This window comes from Trichosporon asahii, assembly GCF_000293215.1.
Source record: "Trichosporon asahii var. asahii CBS 2479 unplaced genomic scaffold scaffold00009, whole genome shotgun sequence".
NCBI classification, from domain to species: Eukaryota; Fungi; Basidiomycota; class Tremellomycetes; order Trichosporonales; family Trichosporonaceae; genus Trichosporon; species Trichosporon asahii.
The window spans coordinates 775,652-803,152 of NW_014040915.1; the positions used below are offsets into that span (position 1 = coordinate 775,652).

General features: G+C 60.6%; 11 protein-coding genes and 1 non-coding gene across 12 annotated transcripts; 5 read left to right on the plus strand and 7 right to left on the minus strand.

Annotated features, from left to right (window-relative positions):
- Positions 1–631: 631 nt before the first annotated feature.
- On the plus strand, positions 632–2,354 carry A1Q1_07070 (uncharacterized protein; the record flags this gene model as incomplete). Its single annotated transcript, XM_014327319.1, has 3 exons — positions 632–853; positions 922–1,029; positions 1,077–2,354. 3 exons carry the CDS (start codon positions 632–634, stop codon positions 2,352–2,354), a joined length of 1,608 nt encoding a protein of 535 aa, XP_014182794.1.
- A 278-nt stretch (positions 2,355–2,632) lies between these two features.
- A1Q1_07071 (uncharacterized protein) lies at positions 2,633–3,610 on the minus strand (the record flags this gene model as incomplete). The annotated part of the gene is made up of 1 exon (XM_014327320.1): positions 2,633–3,610. One exon carries the CDS (start codon positions 3,608–3,610, stop codon positions 2,633–2,635), a length of 978 nt encoding a protein of 325 aa, XP_014182795.1.
- Positions 3,611–4,802: 1,192 nt separating this feature from the next.
- On the plus strand, positions 4,803–6,724 carry A1Q1_07072 (uncharacterized protein; the record flags this gene model as incomplete). The annotated part of the gene is made up of 3 exons (XM_014327321.1): positions 4,803–4,882; positions 4,982–5,107; positions 5,299–6,724. 3 exons carry the CDS (start codon positions 4,803–4,805, stop codon positions 6,722–6,724), a joined length of 1,632 nt encoding a protein of 543 aa, XP_014182796.1.
- A 411-nt stretch (positions 6,725–7,135) lies between these two features.
- A1Q1_07073 (uncharacterized protein) lies at positions 7,136–8,659 on the minus strand (the record flags this gene model as incomplete). The annotated part of the gene is made up of 1 exon (XM_014327322.1): positions 7,136–8,659. One exon carries the CDS (start codon positions 8,657–8,659, stop codon positions 7,136–7,138), a length of 1,524 nt encoding a protein of 507 aa, XP_014182797.1.
- A 1,613-nt stretch (positions 8,660–10,272) lies between these two features.
- Positions 10,273–11,021, plus strand: A1Q1_07074 (uncharacterized protein; the record flags this gene model as incomplete). The annotated part of the gene is made up of 3 exons (XM_014327323.1): positions 10,273–10,338; positions 10,570–10,651; positions 10,714–11,021. 3 exons carry the CDS (start codon positions 10,273–10,275, stop codon positions 11,019–11,021), a joined length of 456 nt encoding a protein of 151 aa, XP_014182798.1.
- A 117-nt stretch (positions 11,022–11,138) lies between these two features.
- A1Q1_07075 (uncharacterized protein) lies at positions 11,139–15,354 on the minus strand (the record flags this gene model as incomplete). The annotated part of the gene is made up of 12 exons (XM_014327324.1): positions 11,139–11,717; positions 11,755–11,918; positions 12,058–12,209; positions 12,322–12,759; positions 12,811–12,831; positions 12,883–12,923; positions 13,101–13,435; positions 13,488–13,501; positions 13,716–13,784; positions 14,158–14,622; positions 14,799–14,912; positions 15,017–15,354. 12 exons carry the CDS (start codon positions 15,352–15,354, stop codon positions 11,139–11,141), a joined length of 2,730 nt encoding a protein of 909 aa, XP_014182799.1.
- A 288-nt stretch (positions 15,355–15,642) lies between these two features.
- Positions 15,643–15,727, minus strand: A1Q1_t199. Its single transcript has one exon. It is a non-coding gene; the product is annotated as a tRNA-Ala (tRNA).
- Positions 15,728–16,090: 363 nt separating this feature from the next.
- Positions 16,091–16,390, minus strand: A1Q1_07076 (uncharacterized protein; the record flags this gene model as incomplete). The annotated part of the gene is made up of 1 exon (XM_014327325.1): positions 16,091–16,390. The coding sequence occupies one exon, from the start codon at positions 16,388–16,390 to the stop codon at positions 16,091–16,093; it is 300 nt and encodes a 99-aa protein (XP_014182800.1).
- Positions 16,391–16,687: 297 nt separating this feature from the next.
- On the plus strand, positions 16,688–18,007 carry A1Q1_07077 (ornithine carbamoyltransferase; the record flags this gene model as incomplete). Its single annotated transcript, XM_014327326.1, has 1 exon — positions 16,688–18,007. One exon carries the CDS (start codon positions 16,688–16,690, stop codon positions 18,005–18,007), a length of 1,320 nt encoding a protein of 439 aa, XP_014182801.1.
- A 312-nt stretch (positions 18,008–18,319) lies between these two features.
- On the minus strand, positions 18,320–19,995 carry A1Q1_07078 (uncharacterized protein; the record flags this gene model as incomplete). The annotated part of the gene is made up of 4 exons (XM_014327327.1): positions 18,320–18,747; positions 18,801–18,886; positions 18,935–19,886; positions 19,947–19,995. 4 exons carry the CDS (start codon positions 19,993–19,995, stop codon positions 18,320–18,322), a joined length of 1,515 nt encoding a protein of 504 aa, XP_014182802.1.
- Positions 19,996–21,250: 1,255 nt separating this feature from the next.
- On the plus strand, positions 21,251–23,744 carry A1Q1_07079 (uncharacterized protein; the record flags this gene model as incomplete). Its single annotated transcript, XM_014327328.1, has 4 exons — positions 21,251–21,661; positions 21,705–21,862; positions 21,940–22,314; positions 22,373–23,744. 4 exons carry the CDS (start codon positions 21,251–21,253, stop codon positions 23,742–23,744), a joined length of 2,316 nt encoding a protein of 771 aa, XP_014182803.1.
- A 137-nt stretch (positions 23,745–23,881) lies between these two features.
- On the minus strand, positions 23,882–26,411 carry A1Q1_07080 (uncharacterized protein; the record flags this gene model as incomplete). The annotated part of the gene is made up of 4 exons (XM_014327329.1): positions 23,882–24,144; positions 24,197–25,215; positions 25,440–26,169; positions 26,216–26,411. 4 exons carry the CDS (start codon positions 26,409–26,411, stop codon positions 23,882–23,884), a joined length of 2,208 nt encoding a protein of 735 aa, XP_014182804.1.
- Between the last annotated feature and the right edge of the window lie 1,090 nt (positions 26,412–27,501).

Sequence of the window (27,501 nt, forward strand, 5' to 3'; positions counted from 1 at the left end):
CGACGAGATAATGCGATTGAACTTGCCTTCTTGATGAGGATTATGCGGGCTCCTGTTGGCCGAGAGGTAGGAGGGGGTGTCACTTTCATGATTCATGGCGTCGAACGCCCGCCCGGTCTTGGCACGGTCCACTGCCAGGAGGACCTGAGAGGTCATCAGGCGGCGGTCAGTCGTTCGACCACTCGGCGCCCATCTGTGAGAATTGTTGTAACGTTTCAGGTTCAGGTTCGCAGTCAGCCTGCTCCTGAGTCCGACAGTTCATGAGGAACGCACTCTGCACCGGCCAGAGTTGTGCCCAGCGGCGTTCTCGAACTCGCACAGTCTAGCTCAGGCGTCACCGTGTGCTCAACAATGCGGGCAGAACGTCTAGGGTGCGAAGAGTGCGCTCAGCGAAGCAGAGGACGCCCGTGGTGGCTGATCAGGGGCCCAACCCCGGTCTCGGATATTGATAGTGATAAGCACGGCTAAGCGGACACATCTGCTCTCTCCGCAACCGCCCTTACGTAACGCTCACGTGACTTGAAAAGGTCCGGCTCGATCAGTGGAGGTCGTCCAACGACGGTAGCAGCCGGCCAACGGCGTCAACGAGAGCGTCTGGCTCGACTGCAACACACAGCACAAACCCACGGACATGTCTCTCACCCGCGCCGTCGCGTCGGGCAGTGCGCGGAATGCGCTCCGCGCTCTCCCAGCAGCGTCGTCGTCCTCTGCACGAACACTCACAACGTCGGCCCGGAGACTCGAGGAGAAGAAGCCCGCGAAGAAGGAGAAGCGCAAGTCGAACCGCATCTACGACAAGGGCACGTTCAACTTTAACACGTCGCTGAACTTTGTGGCGGACAGGGATCCGGACGTGAGTGTTGTCGGAGCGGCCGGTAGGGCTTTGTGGAGCTCTCTTGTTGTGTGTAGATCTAACGGCAGTCGGGCAACTACAGGACCGTGACGGCCGCCGAGGTCGCGCACTACCGCGAGCCGCCGACGCGAGTCAAGATGCTCGTGCGAGACTTCATCGATGATTCTCTGTACAACGTGAGTAATCCCCAAGCTCTCACGACCCCCTAGCGAGCTAATGTCAGCCGCAATACGGCTACTTCTCGAAGAACGTCAAGATCTTCACGCCGCCGACAGCGGACGGCTTCCCCTTCCCCGAGTTCCGGAACGAGGCCGCGTTCCAGGAAGCCGTGGCACAGCGCTACATCGACGCGTACGGGGAGGACACGGACAGCGTCGGGCGGCAGGTGTGGCACACGCCGACAGAGCTGTTCAAGCCGTACTATGCGCGCGCGCTCGCATCAGCAATCGTGCAGAGCTACAAGAAGACGGACTGGCCGCACAACGACCTGGTGATCTACGAGGTCGGTGCGGGCAACGGCTCCTTCATGCTCGACTGCCTGCGCTGGATCAGGGCCGAGCATCCCGAGATCTTCCGCCGAACGCAGTACCGCATCATTGAGATCTCGGCGATGCTGAGCAAGCAGCAGCGGGCGCGCGCCGAGGCGGCCGGGCTCGGGGATCACGTCGAGGTGATCAACAAGGACTTCTTCGAGTGGACGGTGAACAGCAGCGACCCCTGCTTTGTCGTCGCGCTCGAGGTGTTTGACAATCTCGCCCACGACATGATCCGGTACGACATGGCGACGCTCGAGCCGATGCAGGCGTTCGTCGCCATCGACGCGCACGGCGACTACTCGCTCCTGTACGAGCCGCTGAACGACCCGCTCCTCCGCCGCGTGCTCGCGTATAGGCGGCTGCTCCCGCCGAGTGCGGCCACGCAGCCGCCCCTGGCCAAGCCGCTCCTGGCCAGCGGCACGCTGCGCAGCGTCTACGCCAACATGCCCTTTGCGCCGAATCTCTCCCCGACGCCCGACTTTATCCCGACCAAGGCCGTCGCCTTCCTGGAGCGCCTGAGGGATCAGCTGCCAGCGCACCGCCTGCTCGTGGCAGACTTCTCGAGCCTCCCCGACGCGGTGCCCGGACGCAACGGCCCCGTCGTCCAGACACGGTACAAGGACAGCATGGTGCCGTGCGAGACCTTCCTCGTGCAGCAGGGCTACTTTGACATCTTCTTCCCGACCGACTTTGACCTGCTCCGCGACACTTACTCGCTCATCATGAACTCGCCCGCGAGGGGGGGCCAGCCCCGGCCAAAGGGCAAGAAGGCGGCGCAGGCGCTCGGAGACGACTTCTTCACCTCGCGAGGTGTCCAGGGATTCCGCCGCCGCAAAGTTAATGTCTACTCCCAGGCTGACTTTGTGCGCGAGTTCGGAGGCGAGAAGGTCCTCGGCCCGACGAGGATGCGCGACGGCCTCAGCCCCATGCTGACCATGTACGAGAACGCCAAGATCATGTTTTGATTCAACTGTTCATCACTTAGGCGCCTACCATAGACTGTGTGTGTGCGATGCCACGCATGAAAATAAGAAACAGATTAAGAAAGACTAATACCAAATATTAAGGCGGTCATGAACGGGCCCGCTCCCTTGCGAGCTGCCTGAAGAAACGCTTACAACAACACGACGGCATTTACACTGCTGCGACCGGCGCTGGCCGGCGGTTCGGGTGTTTGCACTACCTTCGCCGGCCCCGGCATATTCTTGGCCGCACTCCCACGGCCCTGCACAAGGAGCACAGGTCAGGCGTCGGAGCGCATGCCGCGGCGGCGGATGCCGACGACGACGGGCTCGCGCGCCGAGCTTCGTCCGGCTTTGACCGCACTACCGGCCAGCTCGAAGTCTCGGTCGTCGTAGATGTCGGCGACGGGGACGTAGCGTCCGTGGAACGTGCGGATCTCGGGAGAGCGGGGTTGGCGCGGACTGCCGGCTGCCGCGACAGAGCGCTCGACAGCGGCAGAGGCGTCGATCGAATCTGGTGAAGACGTCGAAGAATGAGAGTGCGAGTGGTGTTTTTTCGTCTTGTGGCGGCGGGTCTTGCGTTTCGGGCTCTTGCGCGTCAGAAGCAGGTCGAGCGAGTACTGCCCGATCCAGCCTGCGGACATGCCGAGGAAGCAGCCGAGACCCAGGACACCGCCGACGAAAACGTAGACGGGGTACAGCGCCTGGAAGAGGCCTTGCACCACCTGCAGCGGGGCAACGATGAAGGTGCGCGAAAGCAGGCGCGTCGTCGATGTTAGCGGGTAGATGATTGTGCCGACGACCGACATGATCAAGGTCAACGCTTGATTCAGGAACGGAAGCGGGATGACGGCCAGCGTCAGGAGGAAGTAGAAGGGATACAGGATCGACTGGAGGACGGTGCGCCATGTCGAGGACGACGCCGACGCCGCCGCCGCCTCCATGTCGCGGATCGGGGAAGGAATGTGGGGCAGCGCGTACGGAAATTGGTACGGCTGCTGCTGTGAGGCAGAGTGCTCCACAGCAAGGCCCTGCTGGCCGCGCAGCGGCGAGGTGGAGGGTAGATGGGACAGGATCTCGTTTTCGTCGGAACGAGTAAGGATTTGCCACACAAGGTAGAAGAAAACGACATAAACTGATGTCAGCTCCAGATATTCGGCGAGCTCACGGATGACGACGAAAGGGCTCATGGGCTGCTCGTCCTGGCGCCTCTTCATGTCTGCCTCTTCATCCTCGGGCCACATTTCGTCGCTCATCATCGTATCCGAGCTCAGATACGAGACGCGCTCAACGAAGCGAGGGCGTGCCGGCGGCGACATGTTCGGCGCGTAGCCTCCCGAATGCTTGCGATTCATCGGTGGCAACGGTGGCGACTCGAGCCCTGCGTCGGCATGGCGATGATGGTGGCGGCGGGACCTTGAATGCTCTTTGTCGCGCTCCTTTTCTCGGGAACGCTCATGGGGCACTGGGTCGATCAGTGGGGATCCTTCAGAGCGCGGAGAGCGCAGCTGGTTGCCCGTTCCGGCTTGCTGCGGGCCGTTGTCGCGCTGCGCTCCACAGCTCACTCACTGTTTGAGTGAAAGCGTGTGTGTGCTTGAAGTGAAAGTAATGTGAACAGGAATGATGGAGAAGAGGACACACGGAGGAAGGAATTCACGCGTTGTCTGGAGCGCGGGTGGGTGGCGCGCAGAGCTCAGCTGGGCAGAGATCAAAACTAGTTACCGGATGCAACTGTAGTGCCGCCGGGCGCCTGCCTTGTCGCGCGACGTGACGAGAACTTGGCCGGCGCGCGCAGCGGAGTACCTAGCGTGAAACAGTGTTCGCAAAATCTCGAGTTAGCACTGCACAGGTGTGTCTCCTGGAGCATCCGATGAGACGAAGAGAAGAGCAACGATGCAATGCCAACTCAGTAACGCGGCAGAGATGTGCAGGTGAGATCTCAGACGTCACCGAGTGTGCATGCTCCATCATAGCTCGTCGTCACCAGGGTCCTAGTGTGAAGTATGATTCATTTGATCGGGCATTAGGTTGCGCCCATTAACCCATTACGGCCGCATTAGCATTCCAATCTGTCACTTGCCCGCGGCAAGAAGCGGCCCGATGATGTGTGTTGACGCGGTCAGTGCTTCATGGTCAGTGCGTGGCCGTTGCGTGGCTAAGAGGGTGGCATCGATAAAGGGAGCATCGGAGCGCGTCGGCTTTGCAGTTCCTGCCTGCGGCGAATGGGTCCATAGGATAAACCAAGCTCATATCTGATAAGCCGCCCGCCTGCTTCAGGTGCGGGCAGCACAGGGGCCACGAGACCCTGCACTCGAAAATACGACCAGCCAGCCCTCGGCCCAGCCAGCGCCGATGTGTGACGGACGGGTGACATCGCGGCGTGGGCCCATATCCCAGCGTGCGATCGTCGCATCTTCTCTCTCCTCATCATCACTCCCAGCCGTGGTCAACATGGCTTCACCCTACGAACGTCTGTCAAGCGGTGTCGACACCGACGCCGAGTCGGGTCGCATGAGGAAGGACAAGTCTAGGTGAGTCACAACTTTGGTGTGTGTGTTTGGGCTTGCTACCCCACACACTCAGCCCTCCCCACACTAGACTAGACTTAGCTAACGTCAGATCATCCCCAGTCCTTTTCGCATGGTCCGTACTAGCCCGGATGCCGTCGCCACCTGTACTGACGCTAGCAGTGTTGCCCTCGCCGCCATCGCCTACTCCCTCGATGGGATGACGGCGCCGCAACTCCTCCCCTATGCGTGAGTCTGCCTTCCCTCCTCCACTCGGGGTTGTCCGTCCGCTAACATCAGCACATCATCTGTCGGACAGCACGCCTCGACAGGAACACTCGCAACTGCGCAAGCGCTTGTCATTGCGGTGGGCAAGCCCGTTGTCGCCGCCGTCGTCGAACGGTTTGTTGAAAGCAGCATACGCAAAACTGACAGCTCAGATTAGGACATGGCATGACCTTCCTGCTCGTTGGCGGCACATATCTGCTCGGATACGCTCTCGTCGGCACCGCTTCAAGCTTCCCGCCGATTTACGCCGGTAGCGTGATCTACGCCGCAGGCTACACCGCCCTCCAGATCCTGCTCGCATTGCTCGTCGCTGATGCGACGTCTCTTCGATACCGCGGACTCAGCAATGCCCTCCTCGCGGCACCATTTCTGATCAATGTCGCGGCCAGCGCCCAGTTGCTCGGCTGGGTCCTCCCCGACTGGAGGAAGGGATACGCCATCCTCGCCGTGCTCGTGCCGCTGTCGCTCCTCCCCGTCGCGCTCGTGCTGAAGCGCAACCCTACACCGAGTGCGCGGGAACAGCGTGAGAAGAAGGACATGGACTGGATCGGGATCTTCCTCGGCGGCATTGGTCTCACGTTATTGCTCCTCACGCCGTTCCACTTCTTCGGCCTCGTGATGTGTGCCATCTTTGTATGGCACGAGGTGACCGCGCCTAACCCGCTCGTCCCGATCGCTCTGCTCAAGAACCCACCAGTGCTGGCAGCAGCCTTGATCGGAGCGGTCGACTTTGCGTCTTTCTACCTCCAGTTCGTGTATCTATACCCCTTCCTCCTAGTGGTCACGGACTGGTCTCCCCGCCGTGCAACATACGCACTGTACACGCACGCCTTTGCCATCACCGTCTTTGGTGTCTTGGCAGGTGCAGTCTTGCACTCGACGCGGCGCTTCAAGCCCACGCTGCTTTCGGGCCTCATCATCCGTCTCCTCGGAGTCCTGATGATGTTCCCCGCCGTGCGCGGCCCCATCTGCGCAGGCATTCTCATCGCCGCGCAGGTCCTGCAAGGCTGGGGCGGCGGCTTTGCCTCCATCGCCTCGCAGGTCTCGGCCCAGGCCTCGACGACGGACGTCGCGGGCGCCACGGCGTTCGTGCTCCTCGCCGCCGAGCTGGGCAATTGTCTCGGCTCCGCGGCCGCGACCTCGGTGTGGAACCGGCGGCTGCCCAAGGCGCTGTCCGAATTCGTCCCCGGTGCGGATATGAACCGGACGCTCGTCGAGGAGCTCTTCGGCAGTGTCTCTGCCATTCTCGAGCTCGACGCGGCCGACCCCGTCCGTCAGGGTGCTGCCGAGGCGTACGAGGCCGTCATGACGCGGCTGCTGTGCTACGCGGCGTTGCTGGCCGTGATCCCGCCCTTGTTGTGCATCTTCATGACGCGCGACGTGCGGCTCGGCGATAGCGTCGAGGGCGCAGAGGAAGGGGAGGAGTTTCGCGATGAGCGCGAGCAGCGCGAGCGGCGATTCCGTGAGGAGTTTCGAAGGAGAGAGTTTAGGGGTGTCTTCGACGAGGTGAATGAGCGCACACCCCTCGTGAGTCCCGCCACCTCGCGACCGGCGACCAGACCAGCCTCGCCTAGCTAGTACCTGGGTTCTGTGAATATGAGCACGGTCAGCATTGACGACCTCGCAAGGCTCGACCTATCTCCGAGGCATCAACAGCACAGCAGCGCGCCCAACCTCCTTTTGCCGGAGCTCTACCTCCCAGCCCGAGTCGCCTCGGCGCCGCAATAACATCTTAGATCTTTCTGTACCCATAGTTGTGTTCCTAGCATACATCCTTTGCATTGTCTGTACCCTCGTCATCGCCATCAATACGCATTCCTAGCTACTGATATATCCACACAGAAAAGAGGAGAGAGAAAAAAGAGTCACTCGCCCACACCGGGGCCGTTAATCCAAAGAGAGAAGTCGACTGAATTTGGGAACTAGGAGATAAATACAAGAGGCCTGCTGTGCCTCACTTAGTGTACGCGGCGACCAGCGCCGGCTGGCTCACGCCTTATTCGAGTCGAGCAGCACGAGGTCCTCGAGCCGCTGCTCGAGTCCACGTCCCAGGCCCTCGCGGCTCCACTCTCCCTCGAGCTGCGGCTGGGGGCTGAGACTGTCGCGATTCGGCATGCTGGGGCTCGTCGCGACGCTGGCGCTGGCGCCGGCGCCGCTCGCGCCAATGACGGGGGAGCGCGTGGGGTTCCCGGCCACAATAGGGGGCGGGGACAGCGTGCCCGGCAATCCGGGCAGATGGTCGGGGGAGAGGTTGCCGCTAGCAATCTCGCCGAGCGAGGCGACGCTCGTGGGCACGCCGAGGAGGAGGTCGTTGTACGAGATGAACGAGATGCGGCGCTTCTCCTTTGCCGTCGCTGTGCCTGCCGCCGTGTTGCTCGTCGTTGGGGTGAGGAGCGCGCCGGGCGCCGCCGCTTGATGAGACGGGGGGCTGTTCGGTGCCGTTGCCGGAGGGGCCGGCGCCTCCTTCACCGCCGTCGCGCCCTCGGCGTCCTCGTCCGTGAATGCCCAGCCGCCGGGGAGCTGGGGGCCAGACGACATCTTGCGCAATGGCGCGGGGCGGTGCTTCGTTGGCGAGGTCGAGTTGCTGAGCGACTCGATCGGCTCGATCGGGCTGATCGGAGACAGGGGCTGGTCCGGGCTCGCGACCGAGCTGTTCGATAATGTGGGCACGGAGCCGGCGATGGACGTGCCGCCGCCAACGTTCTGGAGCTGCGTCGAGAGAGCGGCGAGGATCGGGGGCGAGTTTAAGAGCGGGTTGTTGCGTTCCGGGCTCGGAGAGCGGGAGGCACGCGGACGCTCCATGCTCATAACGCGCGAACGGGTCTGAGGCGACAGCTGCGCAGAGGGCGAGCGAGAACCGAGCATGTGGCTCGAGACGCTCGGCGCCTCAATCTCGAACGCGTTCAGGTTGATCTCGCCCGGCGCATTCGTGAGCGCCTCGACCGCATCGTCGAGCACGGCGGGAACAGACTGCTCGAGCTGCGAGCCGTGCGGGTGGAATATCCGCGACGCCTTCGAGCTCAGCGTCTGAGAGCCGAGGGGGAGCTCAATGTCGCGCTCAAAGATTGCAGAGCCGCTCGAGTGGATACTCGCCGGCGAGCCGGGGCGGCTCAGGTGAGGGTGTCCGGCATGCGGGTGGTGCAGAGCGTGCGGGTATCCGTGGCCAAGGGCGTGCGAACTCGATGAGTTCTTCAGGGGCGACGCCGGCGCGTGCACGCTCAGAGTTGTACCGGCCGATGCGCTGCGGGCCGTCGGCGCGACGAGTGGAGGAGGGCTGGTGCTATCTCCCCGCTGCGGACGACAGGGCGATGACGCACGAGAAGACAACGGCGAGCGGGCACCAGCACCGCGCTGCGGCGTGCGCGACGTGCGCCTGAACGATGGCTCAGGCTCACGCGGGTCGGCTCCGGGCGGAGGCGGGGGGAGGTCGACGGGGGCTGGGGTTAGCTTCATCCTGCGATACCGGTAGGCGTATGCGAGCCTTGGCGGCAAAGGGGAGATCATGGCGGCCATGACGAAGTGAGATTTCGCGGCGAATGTGGGAAGGATGGAACGAGGTTAAGTACTCACCGAGCTTGGCGCCAGCTGGAATGATGGTCATGGCTGGTGGAGATCGGTTCAGAGTCTTGTGACTGTCGCTAGCGGCGCTGCTGTCACGAGTTCACGAGTCTCGAGCGAGGCGTGCAAGGCGGCGGCGAGGCTGGCTTGGGGCGTGCCGGCGAAGGACTAGTGTGATCTGGTGATCTGAGACTCTTGGAATGATACGAGCGAAGCGGCGGAGCGGCTTATGCTTCTGCTCTGCCGTTTCTTCTTCTGATAAGCCAAACGTCAACGAGAAGCGTGCGGGCAGCGCGGGGTCGGTGGATGCGTAACGAGCGTCGCCGAAAGGAAGGTGGTGAGGGGATGAGTGATAAGAGTCGGGGGGTGGTGACAGACTCTGTAGGTGGTGACGCGACGTGTGTGGTGGAGAAGGGGTGGTGAGATAGAATTGGAGTGTGAGATGATGGTGATCAACGTCGACGAGGGAGAGTTTGCGCTATCACACGGAAACGCAGGTACGGGGCTACGTGAGCATCTGGGAGTCCCGGATGTTCGAGGAGTGAATGGGTGATTGACTGGGCCAGGAGAGCCAGGAGAGCCAGGGGGAGGGGAGTAAGGGGCCAGTCGATTACGGGGCCACGGCAACTGCGGTTCACGGGTTCACGGCTCGGGTGACGGGTCAAAGAATACCTCGCATGCGTACCAGGCCGGTCCAGACAGAAGCCTCTCTCACCCTCTTCCTGCAGGGTTTCCCAATCCCCCGATGGGCTCAAGCTCTGCAGACTCCGGACACTCTGACGAACACGGCACTGGTCTGCTCTCCAAAAGGCACACAACGTTCCACAGCCTCACCTCCATGCAGCACACAAATTCATGGGACGTAGTCACTCCTGCACGCCAAGACGTGGGCTGCTCTTGCGCTCTCGCAATACTAAGCCGTCTATCAATCTAAGGCGGCGGCAGGCCCCAGCCCAGGCCGCTTGAGTGATCCAGTGAGACGCCTCGATGAGACCATGAATGGCATCATGCGGCAAAGCGTGGTGCAGCACCGCACGTGATGAAACGCACCGGCACCGGCGTCGTACGTCGCTGCCCGTTCGCCTGTCGTTTCGGAACCGGAAACGGTGTGAGCATGCGAGCGCGGCTGCAGCGCACTAGCGAGGGGCCGAGGAGGACCGGAGGACCAGGAGAAGCATGCGGGGCAGCTCTCGACGGCTGTGCAACACTTACAGCGCTGCCGCCCGCGCCCGTGTGTCTGTGAGCCTGGCTAGCCTGGAGGCCTTGGAGCCCGTAGGCCGCAGGCTGCCGCAGCCGTGTACCGCAGGGCTCAAGCTCACTCGCATGCTTTGCACCCGGGCATACAGTGATCACCAGATCATCAGATCACAGCCCATTCAAACCAGGGCGGGTCGAATAAAATCAACCACGCAGAACCCATGCGAGAAGCACGTTGCAATATTTCGCGATTTCAAGATTGCCCTTGGACTACTGCCGGAACTCTTGTGAGCTACAACTGGCCGACTTTTGCTGAGCCGCCGTTGAGCATCTTGAAAACAACGACTCACTAGACCACACAACCCGACAACATGCCCAACATTCTTACCGGCGTTGTCACGAAGACGGGGGCTATGGCCAAGACGATCACTGTCACTGTGCGTTCACTCCACTCTCTTTCCGACCTTCCCTCGCCTGTTCTCTCCCGGCTGGAACGCAAATCTCGAGGTCGATCACCATCTTCCCCGAGAAAGGCCGCCTCGACTCTGCATGAACCTTCGACGCTGCTGAGTCTGCATCACGCATGCAGTAGCGTCGCTGTCCTCGTAACCAGTGTCTCCTGTGTCATTCCTTCGAGCTGCCTTACGACCAGTTGAGCTAACATTCAGATCGGCAGCAAGCGTCCGCACCCCAAGCTCCTCAAGATGATGTTCAAGACGCACAAGATGCTCGTCCACGACGAGGAGGAGAGTGAGTATTGCAAGCAGGGTCGTCCAGTGGGCGGAGCTCTTGCAGCTTGACTGTCACTCAAGAGTTGCGACCCTTCATCAGCCCAGTTACCGCTGATGTACCATCGAGCACAGCTGACACTTTACCAGAGGGCCGTGTCGGCGACCATGTCACGATCATCCACGGACGGCCAATCTCGAAGCGCAAGCACTTCACGCTGCGCTCGATCGACTTCCGCCCCGAGCTCGAGCACATCCCGGCCGCGCCGGAGATCGAGCGCATCTCGCGCAGGGCGAACGGCATCATGGAGCAGATGAGGAGAGAGAAGGCCAAGCTCGACGCCACCAAGGCCGCCGAGGCCGAGGCTGAGGCCAAGACGACGGCGCAGTAAGGGTGATTTCTAGACACGAGACAGTTACAGAGAGCATGGCATATCATTCACATTTCTGATCACAGTGCAGGTATCAATGCCAGGGGTAATGTACAGTTGCGGATTCTGACCCAGCGCTCAGCCGTACTGCGGCTTTGCGACCTTCTCGAACACAAACAGGACTCGTCCGCCGTGTCCTTGATCCGCGAGCTCCCGCAGGTCATACGTCTCGATCGCGTTTCCGGACTCAGTCGAGTCGGCGCGGCGTTTGCGACCGGCAGAGGCGACGCTGCCCTCCCGCGATGCCCCGTTCTCAACCTTGACACGCAGTGAAGGGCGGGGCGGGTCCTCATCGTCGCTGACGTCGGTGATATCGCCCTCGACTTTGACAATCGGCGGTAAGTCGCGTCCGCCATCCTCGTCCTCGTTGAAACTGTCGTTGGCGCCGTCGTTGTCCGCGATGATCGGCTCCGTGTCGCTGCCTTCCGAGTCACTGATAACACGACGAGTCTTCTTACGGGGAGGGGGATCATCCGCCGCATCGCCGTTAGCGGGAATGGTCACGCTCGGGATGATCTTGGGCAGAGCCGTGGCTCGCTCGCTGAGATCGTTGTGCAGCAGCGTGTCTTTTAGGTGCTTGAAACACTGATAGTCCAGCGCGTTGACGTGCGACCACTCCTTGAGCGCGGCAAGCTTCGCCCTCTGGGCTCGTGCCTCCTGCATCGTCAGCTTGGTCCTTGATATCGATACTCACCTTGCGCCGCTCACTCGCGCCGTCGTACTGACTCGCCATGACGAAGGACCTCTCCATGGGATCATCATCGCTGTCCTCGGAGTCCTCGGCCATGATGGTGCTCGCAGAGTCGCGTCTCTGTTCGACGGTGCCCTTCCCCTGACAGTTACACTCGAGCAGGTCATCTGCGAGTGTCAGTTTGCTACCAATCAGCGAGAAACATACGAGTTTGACACCCGCCCGTCAATGTCCGGAAGGTGAAGATGTCACGGAGCTCCTCAGTTGAGAACGCTTGAGTCAGTGAAATCCGACATGTCAACGTACAGTCCTTCGAATCTTTCCCGCCGGTCGCGACACCCTGGCCCATCATCTGCTCCGACAGTCCCACCTTCGTCAGCTGTCGCTGGTAGATCTTCTCGTCGATCGTGTTCGCGGTAAGCAGACGATAGATGTACACCTGCTTCTTCTGGCCATCACTGGTCGTTAGAAGGAGTCTCACTCGAACAATTTACCGGTGGATGCGACCCATGGCCTGCAGATCGTGTGCTGGGTTCCTTTCCGTCAACTCTCGCATGAGGAGCTACTTACCAATCGCTGTCGAAGAGCACGAGCCTCGAGGCTCCGATCAGGTTGATGCCGGCTCCGCCCGCCTTGGTGCTCAGCAGAAATACCATGCTGGCTAATCTGGACTCCCGGTTGAATGAGTCAACAAGCTCCTGGCGCTGCTTCTGCGGTGTGCTGCCATCGAGACGCCTTGCCCGGTATTTGCGCATATTGCAGAGCTCCTCAATCATGTCCAAGGTCGCGGTCCAGCTTGATACCACGACTACCTTCTCATCTCGCGTGGCATGCACGAGCTTCAAAATCCGGTCAAGAGCCATCAGCTTGCCTACCGCGTCAGTCAACACCTGTGCAGCGCACTCACCGCTCAGCGAGATGTCGAGCTTGCGGCTCCTAGGAACCGTTGAGAGGGCAACGCTCATGTTCAGCTCAGACTCGTCTAAATCCTCCTCGTCGTCCTTCTTGCTATGAAGGAGCTGTAACGTTTAGCTTCTTCACGCGCCACAGCTTTCTTACCGCTGGTGAGTTCGCAACCTTCTTCAGAGCAGCAACTGCAGCGTCAGTCAACCTCAGTACTACAACACTCACTCATTGGGAGGAACTGGCGTATCATAGTTCCCATCTTCGCACTACCGAGGAGTTTGTGGTACACTTCTAGCTGGGCTTGTGTGGGAGCGACGAAGACCACGTACTCAGTTTTCGTGGGCAGGTAATTGGTGAGAACGTCAGCAGTACGACGGAGAAGGAACTCGAGGGAGAGGTCCCTCAACTGCGGTCAGCTCATGGTCCACACACAGCTGACCTACCTCTTTGGACAGTAGTCTGCCCTTCTCCGCGACCGCCTGTGTGCAGCTTGTCGCGCGAGCTCTGACGATCGGGTTCTCGTACTGTTTTTGGAACTGAGAGTACGTTCCCATGATGCCTGGGCAAACGAAGTTCGCCATGGCCCAGTACTCGCCGAGGTCGTTCTGGACTGGAGTGCCGGACAAAACTGTCGTCAGCACCCCATTTGATGTGCGAGGCTCACTGATCCGCCGGCTCGTGTGAAGCTCATCAAACATCCGTGAAGTCTTGCTGCCGCCAGACTTCTTTAGGCGATGTCCTTCATCGCACACGATGAGGTCGATCTTGGGCTGACAGGCTTGGAGTTGTTTGCTGGAACGTCAGTGGCGAGGAGCCTCAGTAGGACGTACATCTCATTGCGAAGCTGTATGGGGTCAGCGCGGTCAAGCCTCTCCACTCACCCTCTCATAGCTGATGATCAGAACATGGACGCCACGATTGTGTGTCTGCTGTTAGCAAAGCTGTTTTCGTCTGTACCTACAAAGTTAGTGATCTTTGCGTCGTTCTTCTCGTCCATGGCTAATACTCTGAATGCTGGCCCTGCCCTAATGGTCAGTGGCTTCCATGGTTTTGCTCACCATTTTGTGAACTCCTTCTTCCAGTTGTTGATCAGAGTGGCTGGACAGACTACGAGCGCTCGACCGATCCTGCAGCGTCAGCTATTACGGCAAGGTCGCCACGAACACTTGGCTCTCATTGAGGAACGGAGACTGCCCTGATCCGTCAGCTGATAACGCCATTATTGAAGCTTACTGCACAGCGTGTGTATCAGCGCGATGGTCTGCAGTGTCTTGCCGAGACCCATTTCGTCCGCGAGAATGCAGCCGTTCGCTCCCGATCCAGTCATCCCCATCACGCAGCGGTACATGAACTGGAGTTAGTGTTGACATAGCCGGAGACGAACCTTGACGCCCTCCTTTTGGTGCTCTCGCATTCTCTTCGACAGCATTGGATCCAGAACAACGTCATTGATTGTCGTCCCCCTTCAGTTAGCCTTTGCGAGAGTATCACCCTACTCACCTCTGTTCTGCCTCTTCTGCAGGCGGCCGCTCCATGACAACTGCACCAGGAGCATTCGGGTCGTGTAACGCTCCTCCCCATGCCTCGATGTCCTTCCCCGATGTCGCACTGCCAACATGCAACTTCTTCTTTGGTGATGTCTTGGCCGTGGCTCTGGGGCGTGAGGATGGGGCCACAGGTTTGGGTGCCGCTGCAGGCTTCGAGTGCGACGAGCCACGGTCGACCGCTTTCGGCGTGGCAGAGTGAGGAGTTGACGGCCCCACGGCAGGGGATGAGGTTGGTGGTTCGGAAGACTGCGAGTTGCCGCGCAGCCGCGAGCTTTGAATCGGAACTGAGTATGGGCGTTCTAAGAGGGGTGACTTGAAAGCGGGTCGAGGCGCGCGCGCGATGGTGACGGGTGTCTTCTTAGGCGTTTCGTCTTCAGCTGGACCGCTTCTACCAGTACCGCCGATTGTCTTGTCGAACCTGTGATCAGTTGGCCAGCCCACTGTGGATCCTCACTCTTCCCTTGAGCTGGGACGGTCGACTTCACAATCAAGGCCGTTGAGCTTGAACTCCATCCCTGGTGACGGTCGACCTTTCGCAAATAAGGAAGAGCCTAGACTGGGAGTCAGTCAACGAATCGCTGTTAAGACACCCACAATTTGCCTTCCTCCGAGTACAGTGATGCCCTCTGGCCGAAAATCCTCAGGAAGGCATCGCCGTCCCACGTCTCTGCGCCAGTTAGCCTTGCATACATTGACAGATATAACTCACTGTGCTAATGGTTAGCTGGAAGAGCCATTAGTAATGCTCACCTTTCGCTGTTGCGGCTTCCTCCTACACAGTTAGCTCCCATCGCTCTGTCCCGGTAGCTCACCATTGTACCATCCAATATTCATAATCCCCGCCGCCGCCTAAGCTCGTTGGCGGCGGCGCACGCTGAGCGCTGACAGGCGTCCTCAATAAGGCGGGACTTCTGGTCGTTGTCGCTGGTCCGAGTGGTCGGCGGAGTGGTGTTCCTTTCGGAACGCCTGCGAAGCGCGCGTGAGCCGCGACGGTTATCGCCGGCACCGTCTGCGTCGGAGGAAGCTCCTTCGGCTCGTCGAGGTCGCTTTCTTCATCGCATGAGTTCGCCACTACGTCCGGGTTCTCGGCCGCGTCAACGGACGCAAAGATGTCGTCGAGCAGTGCGCTCGAGTCGTCGTAGTCGTCCATGACGGTGGTGAACGGTGGTCAGTTGAGAAATGTAATGTTGGCCAGACGACGCGTCAAAACAAATGTCAGTCGCGTCAACCAATGTAATTTTGGCCCCGTTGCCACCCAAACGTCCTCCTCATTGCGCCCCCACGACCTCCGCACTGCGCCCTAAACTTAACTGAGACAGAGATATCTAGTGCATGCTGCGACACTCACTCCGTTTGACAAGAACTCGACAGTAAATGCATGCACACTCGCCATTCAAAAGCGCAAGAAGAGAGAATTGCAAGTGTAAGTTGAAAAAGTTGGAGAAACGGTGAATCGAACACCGGTTGCAGACATGTTGCACTGTAGATGCAAAGTCTGTGTCTTACCACTAGACGATTTCCCCCGATTTTCAGGTTAGTGGATTCCACGTGCGGATCGGCGCGCCCCACGTATCTATATACACAAAGGCTCTCGCTTTTTTCCAGCAAGTGAAGGGCACGATGTTCATGTTCCCTGCTGTGCCCTCCTCAAGACTCCTCGATCGTCGATGGCGATGGTATGGTCAGTATCAATGCATGCTTGTGTTGAGAAATGATGCAGTGCATGTGTCTAAAACAATGATGTTACTGCGTGTGTTAGCGCGAAAGCCACCCTGTGATCGGGGCGCAAGACGTACCTCCTAATCGATGAACTCTGCTGCTGTGGCCTTCCTCGTCTCCCTCCACCGCCCGATCGGTCCTAACTTTACGATATCCTGGCGAGATGTCTAGTACTTGCCGATGACCTCGACACCGGAGCCCTCGGGCCGTCTCCTGGCGAGCGCCTTGAGGCCCTCCTCGTACTCGACGTTCTCAACGACAACAAGCTCCTTGACCTTGAGGATCTTTCCGGCGGCGGTCACGTCGTGCTTCTGAAGCACCTTCTGGTGCAGACGGTAAAGGCCGAGAGCCTCGAGGTTGGCCTTTGAGCGCGCGGGGAGACCGATGGGGGAACGGACAAGGCGGATGAGGTAGTGCGTCTTGGCGCCGGGCGCGGCGGCGTTCATACGGGCGAGTGTCGGGAACATAGTGGTTTTCGTGGCTCGACTCGTAGATGTGTCGCTCCGGGAGGTTCGTGAATGTAAGCAAGGGTATGAATGAGTCGAACGGAGTACTCAACTCGCGACGACCGGACTACTCATGCGAGACTCGACTTTTGGCCGGGATCGCTTATCACCGCTAATTTTATTACGTGTGCCCACCCATCCGAGTCGGGTGAGGAGGTTTCAGCGATTCGGACTGTCGCTGCCTGCATGAGTCCGGAGCGTCATAAAACTCGGCCAAGATCGCGAGCATCACCTCCTTCCCCTTCTCGATTTTTTAGAATGCTTGCTCTTCGCTCCGCCCCTGCGCGCGCGGCCCAGGCCGCTGCGCCCGCCGTTCGTGCCCTCTCGACCTCGTCGATCCGCTGCAACGACCGCCACCAGACCTGGGACCGCCCGACCGTCCGCGCTGAGGCTGGTGACCGTCGCCCTCAGCGTCCCCGCGCTTACAACCAGCAGGGTGCCGGCGCTTCTGCCCAGAATGCCCGCCTCTCGCCCTCCGAGGTCCGTGACCAGCGCCGTGAGCGCCAGGCCGAGTTCCTGGCCACGCGCCAGCAGCGCGGCCCGCCTCACCTCCTGACGCTGGCCGACTACAGCGCCGAGGAGATTGCGGACCTGGTCAAGTCTGCGCTTGCGTTCAAGGTCGTCGCGAAGAAGTGGGGCAACACCGAGGTGCCCAACTCGCTGCAGGACCGCACCGTTGCGCTCATGTTCAGCAAGCGCTCGACCCGTACCCGTGTCGCGTCCGAGACCTCGGTCGCCATGCTCGGCGGACATGCCATGTTCCTTGGCTCGCAGGACATCCAGCTCGGCGTGAACGAGAGCCTCCGTGACACCGCTACCGTTGTCGGCAGCATGGTTGATGGCATCATGGCCCGTGTCAAGGGACACGACGAGGTCGAGACGCTCGCCAAGTACTCGCCCGTTCCCATCGTCAACGCCCTCAGCGACCTGTACCACCCCACCCAGATCCTCGCCGACCTCCTGACCCTCGTGGAGATGTACCACCCCGACCTCTCGTACCTGACCGAGGACATTGCGGGCGCGCGCAACGCCTACGCCGTTGTCCGCAAGCGTGCGCAGGAGATCGACATCCCCGCCCTCCTGAACGGCAAGAAGTTCTCCTACGTCGGCGACACGAACAACATGTCGAACGAGTTCATCGTCTCCCTCCCCCGTCTCGGGATGGAGGTCGCGATCGCCTCGCCCGAGGGCTACAACAAGATCGACCCCGTCGTCTGGAAGCGCGTCCAGGACGCCGGCACCGAGGGCAAGATCCAGCTCACGACCAAGCCCGAGGACGCGCTCAAGGACGCCGACCTCGTCGTGACCGACACCTGGATCTCGATGGGTCAGGAGGAGGAGACGGCCAAGCGTCTCGAGGCCTTCAAGGGCTACCAGCTGACGAACGCGCTCATTGAGCGCTCCGGCGCCAAGCCCGACTGGAAGTTCATGCACTGCCTCCCCCGCCACAAGGATGAGGTCGACGACGAGGTCTTCTACGGGCCTCGCTCCGTCGTCTTCCCCGAGGCCGAGAACCGCAAGTGGACCATCCTCGCTGTCTTCAACGCCCTCATGGGCCGCTGGCAGCGCGCCGTCTAAGCGAAATGCTCGCCGTAGAAAAAGTGACTAGTCCCTCCCACAAATCACACCCCCAACCGCATCGCATCTTTTCTTTCTCTCTCTCGGATCCCCATCAATAGGTTTGCGGCGGCGCACCGCGCTGGCTCTGTGCCGTTTTCAAATTATATGCATCTAGCAAATATACACATCTATCGGGGGTTTCAGGGCGCTGAGGCAGAGAACAGCGACGCACTGGAGTGATAGATAGCTACGGTCCAAAGTGTACAGTGAGCACGCATGTCAATTGATATCTTGTCTTTGTTTAGAGTAGGGATGGCCAGATGGCCAGCTCTAGTGGTTGTGCGAGGACCCGTTGCCGTTGGCCGAGGCGGCCTCGGATCCATCGTTCTCCGAGACATTCTCGAGCTGCGGCGGGCAGCACGTGTTCGTGTTGCAGAGCTCGGGCGGGCAGCGGATCATGCAGCTCTGCTCTGCAATCTCCTCGGGCTCGTCGTGATCCGTAAACTCGGGCTGGATCGTGACGCTGTGGATGCCTTGGGCGTGGAGCGCCTCGCGGATCTGGTTCGCGACCTCCATGTAGTCGGCCTCGGGCCGGATGAGGACGTGCACCGAAGCCACAGTCGTCGTCTCGGACAGCTGCCAGACGTGCAGCTCGTGCACTGACACAACCCCGGGAATGATCTTGATCGACTCGCGGACCGCCTCGAGCGACACGTGGTTCGGCACGCCCTGCAGCAGAATGATGGACGCGGATTTGACTGCCAGTCAGCTTATGATAACAAGTTTGAAGCTGCTCTCAGTGCCTACTCACCAAGAGGGATGGCCGTGTTGAAGATGATGATACAGATGAGGAACGACACACCAGGGTCAAAGTACAGGGTCCACTTGCCCTTGCAGCTGCACGGATCAGTACGAGGTCTAATCTTCACTGTTGCGGGTACTCACAACCAGATCACGAGGCCGGTGGCAATGACACCGACATTGCCGAGGGCATCGCCGAGGACGTGCAGGAAGACGCCGTGCATGTTCATGTTGCCGTGCGAGTGACCGTGGCCGCCGAGCTCCTTGCCGTGCGAGTGACCATTGTCGTCGCCGTGGTCGTGGGCGTCGCCATGGTCGTGGGCGTGTCCGTCGTCATGGCTGTGGCCGTGAGCATCAACGCCACCGCGCTCGGCAGTGCTGATGTCGTGCGAGTGCCGGGGGCTATCGGTGGAGTCAACTGGGCGCTGCGAGGCGCGCGGAGACGTCAGGTCAGCAGGCGACGAAGCCGGGGAAGCCGCAGCGACGCCATCAGTGTTACTGGGGGCGGCCGGAACCTCGACGGCCGAAGCGGAGCTGGGGGCGAAGGTCTCGTTAGAACCAGGAACACCGGAAAGGCGCGAGACACGGTTGCGGGTCCTGCGGCGGCTCATGGAGGGCATGCGGGCGTGGACGGGCGGCGAGCGGCCGAGGAAGGAGTCGTTGTCAATGCTCTGTCCCAGGCGGGCAGCCTCAATGATCTGAGCGCGGGTTTCGGCCGGGTGCTGGTACAACGAGCTCCTCGAATCAGCACGTGCGCGCTTAGGGCCGGTCGTGGTCGTCTGCTCGTCCTCCTCGTCGTCCTCGGGCAGGGCGATGGGGCCGTGCGAGTGACCGCCGTGGGAGTGACCATGCTCGTGGAAGAGGAAGAGGCCAACAATGTTGGACGCGAGACCGAGCGAACCGACAAGCACGATGAGCTTGGGGTTGGTGATCTCGGGCGGCGAAATGCAGCGTCCGATCGCCTCGAGACCGATGGTGACACAAAGAGCGATCAGGAAAACACCGTTGATAAGAGCACCGAGGACCTCTGCTCGCTGCCATCCGTAAGAGTTGGCACTGGACGCCGGCGACGTCGCAAGTTCGATGGTGTAGAGCGCTACAACCAGCGACAAAACATCACTGATGGTCAGCTACGGGCAAGACCGATCGAGCTTACTTGAGCATGTGGAACGAGTCCGCGACGAGGGCGAGCGAGCCGACAGCATAGCCCACGATGAGCTCCTGGGATTTGTCAGCGCCAAGCTCTCAGGTGATGATCTCGATGGCTCCAGCCTCGGCGTCCGACCCTGCGGCGTTCGAGAGTGCGACTCCGACCGAGATGGTTGCTGGTTGAAACTCACGAGGAAGAAGAAAGCGGTATCGATCACCAGAAGGGTGATGATACGCGCCTGCCTGGAGAGACCCATGATGGCGGCAGTTGAGGGGGTGGTGGTGGTGGTGATGGAGTGGAGTGTGGAGGAGACAATGTGGACTGGAAATGTGTACAGAAAAGGAGAGCGCAGTCTCCAGTCGTTGCCGAGGTTACGTCAGGGTCAACGGTGTTTTAGTGGCAGAATGTTCAGCGCCAACCGATTTCGTGATCGCGTGAACCGGGGCAACCTCAATGGCGGGCGTACGAGGGTAAGACGCCACCGATCTCTAGCAGGTAAAGACTTGCTGAGGTGACTGCGGACAAGTGCGAGCTTGAGTACTTGTGACAGAGGAGCGGCGGCTATCAGGTAGTGTGGGCGACTTGAAGATAGATAGAGGGAGAGAGTGATGTGGAGACGACGCCGGGGGCTGACACAGAATAGGAAGCGACCGGGACGGCGGAGCGGGTGATGCATTCTTTGGTTCTTTCTCTCTTCGCTTGCAACTTGCAACTTGCAAATGGAACCCAAAAGTCCTCGTCTGCGTGCCTCGGCCACGGTCTCCGGATGCTGTTGGCTCATCTCGGTGAAGAGACCAGAGACTGAAGACCGACAGCCAACGACATGATGCAATTCCAGCACCAGATTCGTCGTTCCCCCCTGACCCTCATTGCTCCGCACCTCCGCACTCCATTCAGACTGGCGGGACCAGATCGAATGCAGTGCAGCGGTGCGGGCACATCGCCGGACCGGCCCGTGACCCGGCCACCTGCGAAGGAGTATAGGCCCGCGCGTGACCGTAGGGTTAGGCGTCCGCAGCCCAGCGGACGCTAACGGCAATTGTCACGCGCCTACCACCTTGACGCGTGCGAGCCGGCGCCCCAGGGTCACATTCGCCTGGCTGCACGGCTGGCGGCTGGCTGACTGGCTCGCCTGCTCCTGATGCGCCTGGGACCGCTAGTGCGCGCGTCTGCTCTTGGGTTCACTTGATTTCAGTGCTTCCGCGCCAAACGCCAAACGTCAACAGATCGTCGAATTTCCCTCCAATCCACCTCACATTCGTCCGACTGTCGACACCGATCCACCTCCATCTCGGCCATCCCACAGCGCCATGGCCCGCCTCCCGATCGCGGTGGTCCCGAAAGAGGTGCCGGGGCTGCCGACACAGCCGCACCCGTCGCCCTCGCCGCTCCAGCAGTTGATCGCGCACACCGTCGCCGCGACAGACTATGATGCTGTCTGTGTCCCCCTCACAAACGGCCTGTGGCAGGACCGGTGGGAGCGCCTGTGTCTGCGCCCCGCCGACGACGACGACAGCCTCAGCTTGGATAGTGCGAGCAGCCCATGGCCGCAACGGCTCGACACCGACCGCGAGGCGGACGAGTGGAGGAAAGAACCGAGCCTGAACCGCGACGAATGCAACATCACACGCCTCGAGGAGAGCCAGGGCGTCATTGCCCTCGCGAGCGAGTGGCTCGAGATCGACTCGCCAGACGAGGGCATCCGCTTCGACTCTGAACTGGTACGTTTCTGCGAGCCTGCGCGAAACAACTCAAGTCAAATAGAGTTCAATTCCCGGCGCCGCGCCCGTCGCCGGGTGGGTCGTTAGAAAGAACGCTGACAACCAGGGACTCCGTGCCGAGATGCAGCATGCGCTCTACCTGGCGCTGCCGGTGCTTGTTCTGCCTGCGCCGCAATTGGCGAACCGGGCATGGCTGCCGTCGTACGCGCGCGCCGTGCAGGGCCTGCTGGCAATGGGCGGTCCGAGTGCGTTCACGGAGATTGCGATCAGAATACCAGTCTCCGACCCGCTGGAGCTGGTGCCGGGGCCGGCGGTCGAGGGTCCCGCGCGGCCACAACATCACCGGCGCATCTCATCCTTATCCTCGCGACCGCCGAGCATCCACCAGGCGCAGCTGAGCATTTCGCAGCTGACGCAGCTCGCAAACCCGAACGGCAACGGCGCGCCAAACGGCACCGGAGCGGCCGGCGCGCGCATCGTGCCGACGACGAGCCAGAACTCGGGCATCAGCTCGAAGAGCATGACGCACAGCGCACTCGCAGGCGACCCATCGTCGACGTGGGAGATGTGGGATGCGATCCGGAGTCTCTGCGGTTACAACCCGCGGTTGACCGTGCTGCTGGACCTGAGCACGCCGCTGCCGCCGAGTGTGGGTGCGTTATCGCGCTGGGCCGCCGAGCCAGTCAAGCACATCTGGCTGCCGGCCTCGAGCTTCATCCCGAACGCCAAGGGCTACCCTGTGCTGAGCAAGGCGTGCCAGGCGTTCCTGCGCGGCCTGACGCGGCAAACGCCCACCCTCGTCCTCAGCGACACGGACACGCACCGACACCCCTCGGGCGGACCCAACGCCTACCTCCAGTACGTGCGGCACATTACGTCGCAGGGCGCGCCCGCGTCGACGATCAGCCCGCAAGGGCCCGCAGAGGTTGCGGGCGGCTACGGCGACTTCCTGCAGGCGCCGCTGCAGCCGCTGATGGACGACCTGGGGGCGGCGACGTACGACGTCTTCGAGCGCGATCCAGTCAAGTATGCGCAGTACGAGGAGGCGATCTACCTCGCTGTCATTGACAAGATTGCGGTCGCCGAGGCGGCGGGGCTGATGGCCGACCTCGTCATTGTCATTGCCGGCGCAGGCCGAGGCCCCCTCGTGACCTGCACGCTGGCGGCGCTGGAGCGCGCCAAGCGTCCTGCGCGCGTGTACGCGGTCGAGAAGAACCCAAACGCCTTCACAACGCTGCAGGAGCGCAAGGCGATCGAGTGGGGCGACAGCGTCGACATTCTCTTTGGCGACATGCGCGAGCTCCCCGTGCCCGAGCTCGCGGACATTCTCGTGTCCGAGCTCCTGGGCTCGTTTGGCGACAACGAGCTGTCCCCCGAGTGCATAGACGGCGGCATGCGTTTCCTGAAACCGGACGGCATCAGCATCCCCATAAGCTACACGGCGCACCTTGCTCCATTGGCCAGCGCCAAATTGCACCAGGACGTCATGAGCCGCAAGGACGGCGCGGCAGAGGTGCCCTATGTCGTCATGATGCAGAATGTCAACCTGCTCTCGGGCGACGGGGGCGGTGCGTCTGGCCGCTGTGGAGAGCGCATCCAGCAGTGCTGGCAGTTTGAGCATCCGCGGCGGGACCTCATCCTCGGCGCGAACGGGCTGCCAATCACCAACTCGCACAACACGCGCTCCGCCACGCTCACCTTCCACATTCCGCACGCGTCCTCCTGTCATGGCTTTGCGGGATACTTTGAGGCACACCTGTACGGCAACATTGGCCTCAGTATCCACCCCGACACGGCCCACCGCGTCTCACCCGACATGTTCTCGTGGTTCCCCCTCTTCTTCCCCCTGCGCGAGGCGCTGTACCTCCCCTCCGGCGCCGAGCTCGAGGTCAACATCTGGCGTCTCACCGATCACAAGATGAAGCGCGTGTGGTACGAGTGGAACGCCGAGGTCTACCTCCCCGTCACGAGCCAGGTGCACCACTCCAACCACGAGCAGCAGCCGCCAAATGTCGGCCGCGTCAAAATCGGACAGTCCGTCCTGCACAACGCTGGCGGGACACACTATTGGGTCGGTCTCTAGAGTACACGTACATTACTTAATGATAGTCTTAGTCTTATATAGCTTGGGAAGGGCGTTTGTACGAATATCAGAGTCGAGATGCATGAGCATTGGATGCCACATCATTCTCTATGCACATGCTATGTCCAGCTTGGTCCTCACCGTGTGGGACCTTGAGTGGCGGCATGAAGCGAGCGGTTACCCAGCACGTGGCCGTCCAAGTGTCCCAGCGACTTGGTGCTCCGGAGCGACATAGTGCGTACGCGAGTTCCGAGCACGGGAGGAGGTGGGGCGCGCTCCTCATGCTGCTTGATGTAGGCTGCGAATGAAGCGAACTTCTCGGCAAGCTCGGCATGGCGGACATCAACCTCGCTGGGTTCGGGTGGAGGCGTGGCGTTCAGTCGTGACGGCTGCTTGAACTCTGCACAGTCAGTGCAGCTCTCGACGCACTCGTCTGCAGCGGGGTGACGTACCAGACCATACGCCGGTGGTGCCGGCTCCCCGAGAACGATCATTTTGGGGTAACTGTGGCGCAGTCGACCTGAGAGCCGAGCTTACACTACGTGGAGCACCCTCGATAGCCATGTCACGATTTGCTTTGGTCGCACTCGTGGAAGCATCGATCAGCCCTCTTTCTCGCTGAGTTGGAGGCCGCAGCAAGACTTGCGAGCTGTCCTCCCTTCTCAACGGGGCGGGTTGCGTGCGGGTCCGGCGCCTGACCGGATCTTTGGATGCGAATGAGCTGGACCGGATAGTGCGATGTGGGGGTTGTTGAGTCTCGCAGACGCGAACTCCTTGACGGCGCCGACGAGGTGTCCCTCTGGCAGGCTCCAGACGCTCGACCAAGGACATGAGATGGGCTGTCAGGTCAACGCCTGACATTGATGGAGGCGGAGGCTGAGCAAACTGGGACGTGATGTCGCCGAGGACTTGTCGAGTGGCGGGGTTTGTCCGGTCCTGTCCGGATTGCTGCTGCTGAGAGGCGCGAGGCTGATTATCGTTAGGAACGTCTCCCCAGCTTGCCATGTTGTCCAGGATGTCGTCGGGCGGTGTCATCTCGCGTTCTCGAATGCACCTCTCTTCTTCCTCCCACATTTCGATCTCCTGGTCCACATTCAGAGCCGGCGGTGTGCTCAGTCCGCTTGGCAGGGATAGGGGAGGAGGCAGCTGGTAGCGTCTGAGACTTGCTGTGCCGCAGAGGCTGGCCAGGCTATGGGTAGCCTGTGATGATGGCTCCGAGGGACAGCTGTTAGGGACCCTGGAGGGTGCGGGAAGGCCTTCGGCCTTCGTCGCAGGGGCGGCAGCTTTCGGGCCCGTCCGCGCGAAGTGAAGACGAGGCGTCTTCGCGTTATGAGGACGATCTGTCGTGCTCTCGCGGGGCGTTGGCGGTAAAGGCGGGGTTTCGATGGTATCTCTGTTCTCGGAAGGTGCGAAATGCCCAGTGTACTGGTCGTTGGCTGCCATGGCTGGACTGCGAGCGTCGATGGCGTTTCTTAAGTTGCGATAATAGCTCGACAGCCTCGTCGTGATGGAACTGAATCTCGACCTGCCTGGTTTGGCTGCTTTTGCTGCTCTCTTTCTTGATCCTGACAGCAGAGCGGTTGATGGGCTTCAGGCGAGGAGGGAAGGTCTTCAGCTGGCTGATCCTTCGGGCATAGGTCTTCGCGTGTTTGTTGGTGGCACTGGGGTCAGCGGTGACGTACCGCATCTGCTTACGGTTTGCGCGACGGAGCATTTTTCGAGGGGGAGGGTGTACTGCCGGAGGTAAACGTCAGACGTGGATAGTTGTCGAGGTTTGGATTAGAGGCTCTCCGTGTTTGCGAGTGGCGGTGTTTCCGCCGACGGCGAAGCGAGCACCCGTCAATAGTGAAGAGGCTGGACAGAGGCGCGAGGTTGCTGGCGGATGCCTCTTCGTCTTCTTGCGACTCCTCAAAGAGACCTTGGAGGAAGCTCTGTCGCGCAAATGGATTGCCATTTCCTTTCTGGCTGTTCAGAGGAGAGACGTGATTACCGATTTCACGCGCACCAGAGGGTGCACTGTCCACGCGTGGTCGTGCGCTGTCTTCCTCCGTCCGTGGCAGATACGGCTTATCCAGGAAGAACGAGTCATGTCTGGGCTGTGCAGCCGGAGGTTCAAACGAGCCATCAAGGCGTGCTTCCTGAAGGCTGTCCCCTCCGAGAGGCTCTGAAATAAACGGGCCGTGCAGACCTACGTCGAGAGGAGGAGTGTTGAAGAGGTCATCAAGGTGAGGGTTGGGCTGGCTGGAGGGCACGGAGCAGGACACGCGGTGCCTGTCCTGCAACGACGCAGGAGTAGAGCGAGAGACTGAACTACCGAAAGCTAGTTGCTCCAGCTCTCGGTCGAGGGAAGGCAGTCGGGACGAGGAGGGAGGGACTAATCCGTCCTGGGCTGACAGTGGAGAGAGTGAGGAAGACGCCGCGCGGTCTACTGGCGAGTGCGTCAGCGTATGCAACGGGGATCACCAACGCACCATCTTGCAACTCTGCTGGCCGTGTTGTACCTGGGACTTTAGAGTGAGCTGAATCTTCCTGCCGCTGGAGGGCTGCACTCTGGCGCGTGTTGTATCGCCGTTCAGTTTGATGTGACGGGGGCGGATATGGGCGGGTGGAGGTCGATCGCTGGGGCTTGGTTGGCGACCGGAGCCGCTGAGGCCTGGATACGCTCATGGTCTGGTGTTGTCAGGCGAAGTGATGGCGAATGAGAAGAAGAAGTGAGAGAGGAGAGTCATCGTTGAAAGTGAGTCAGACTGCGCGCGCGCGCACACGCTGACCTTGCGAGGAAGACGAGAAGGAATGGCCGCAGCGTGCCGACTTTTTGCCACCAGAGATGAGGTGGACGACCTCCACCAGCGGATGCAGATCGATCGAGAGGCCCCTCCGTCCTCGCGTCATCGGCCTCACCCATCAACCACCCTTTCACACTTCTCGTCCGACACAGACTTCAGCCCACAGCACAGTCACACCATGATTCTCAAAGTCCGCGTAAGTTGATCTGACAGCCAAGCACGCGTGACTAGCAGAGCTGACCGCAGACACTGACTGGAAAGGAGGTAAGCGGCTGACAATGCGGGCTCTACGTGCCTGCCCTGTCATATATGAATCAGCTAACGCGTCTAGGTCGAGATTGATGTCCAGCCCGAGTGGCAGGTGAGTTTAAGCGGATGACGCCTCAAACTGACATTCAGATCTCGAAAGTGAAGGAGAGCGTCGAGGAGAAGGCCGGTATCCCTCCTGTTCAGCAGCGGTTGATTTTCGGTGGAAAGGCCATGTGAGTGTTGGTGAGCCGGCGGAGACCATCAAACGACGCCTGAAGTTCCGCAGTGGTGTTGCTGGCCAAGCCATTGACCAAACGTTGCTCCACGCGCCGTTGTCTTTGTTTGCTGGCAGCAGAAGGTTGCCAAAGGCGCAGTTCATCTACAAATCCACGAGCTGACAACGCAGGAGCGACGACAAGACGGTCCAGGACTTCAAGATCACGCCCGGTACCACCATCCACCTTGTGCTCGCTCTCCGTGGTGGGCGCCTCTAGACGCATACACGGCTTGCCAACCGCATCAGTCCGTTCGAACGTTTGGACGTCTTCGCTTTCGCTCCGCCATTGTATCAAATCCAATTAGAGCTTCCTATTACAACCCCTCACTACTGTTAGGTTTTTTATGAAAACTTCCATGCCCCCCTACCTGGCAGGCAACGCCCAACGCCACCCGATACAAACACGGACATGGGAAAAGACGCACACAAGCAGACACACACATGG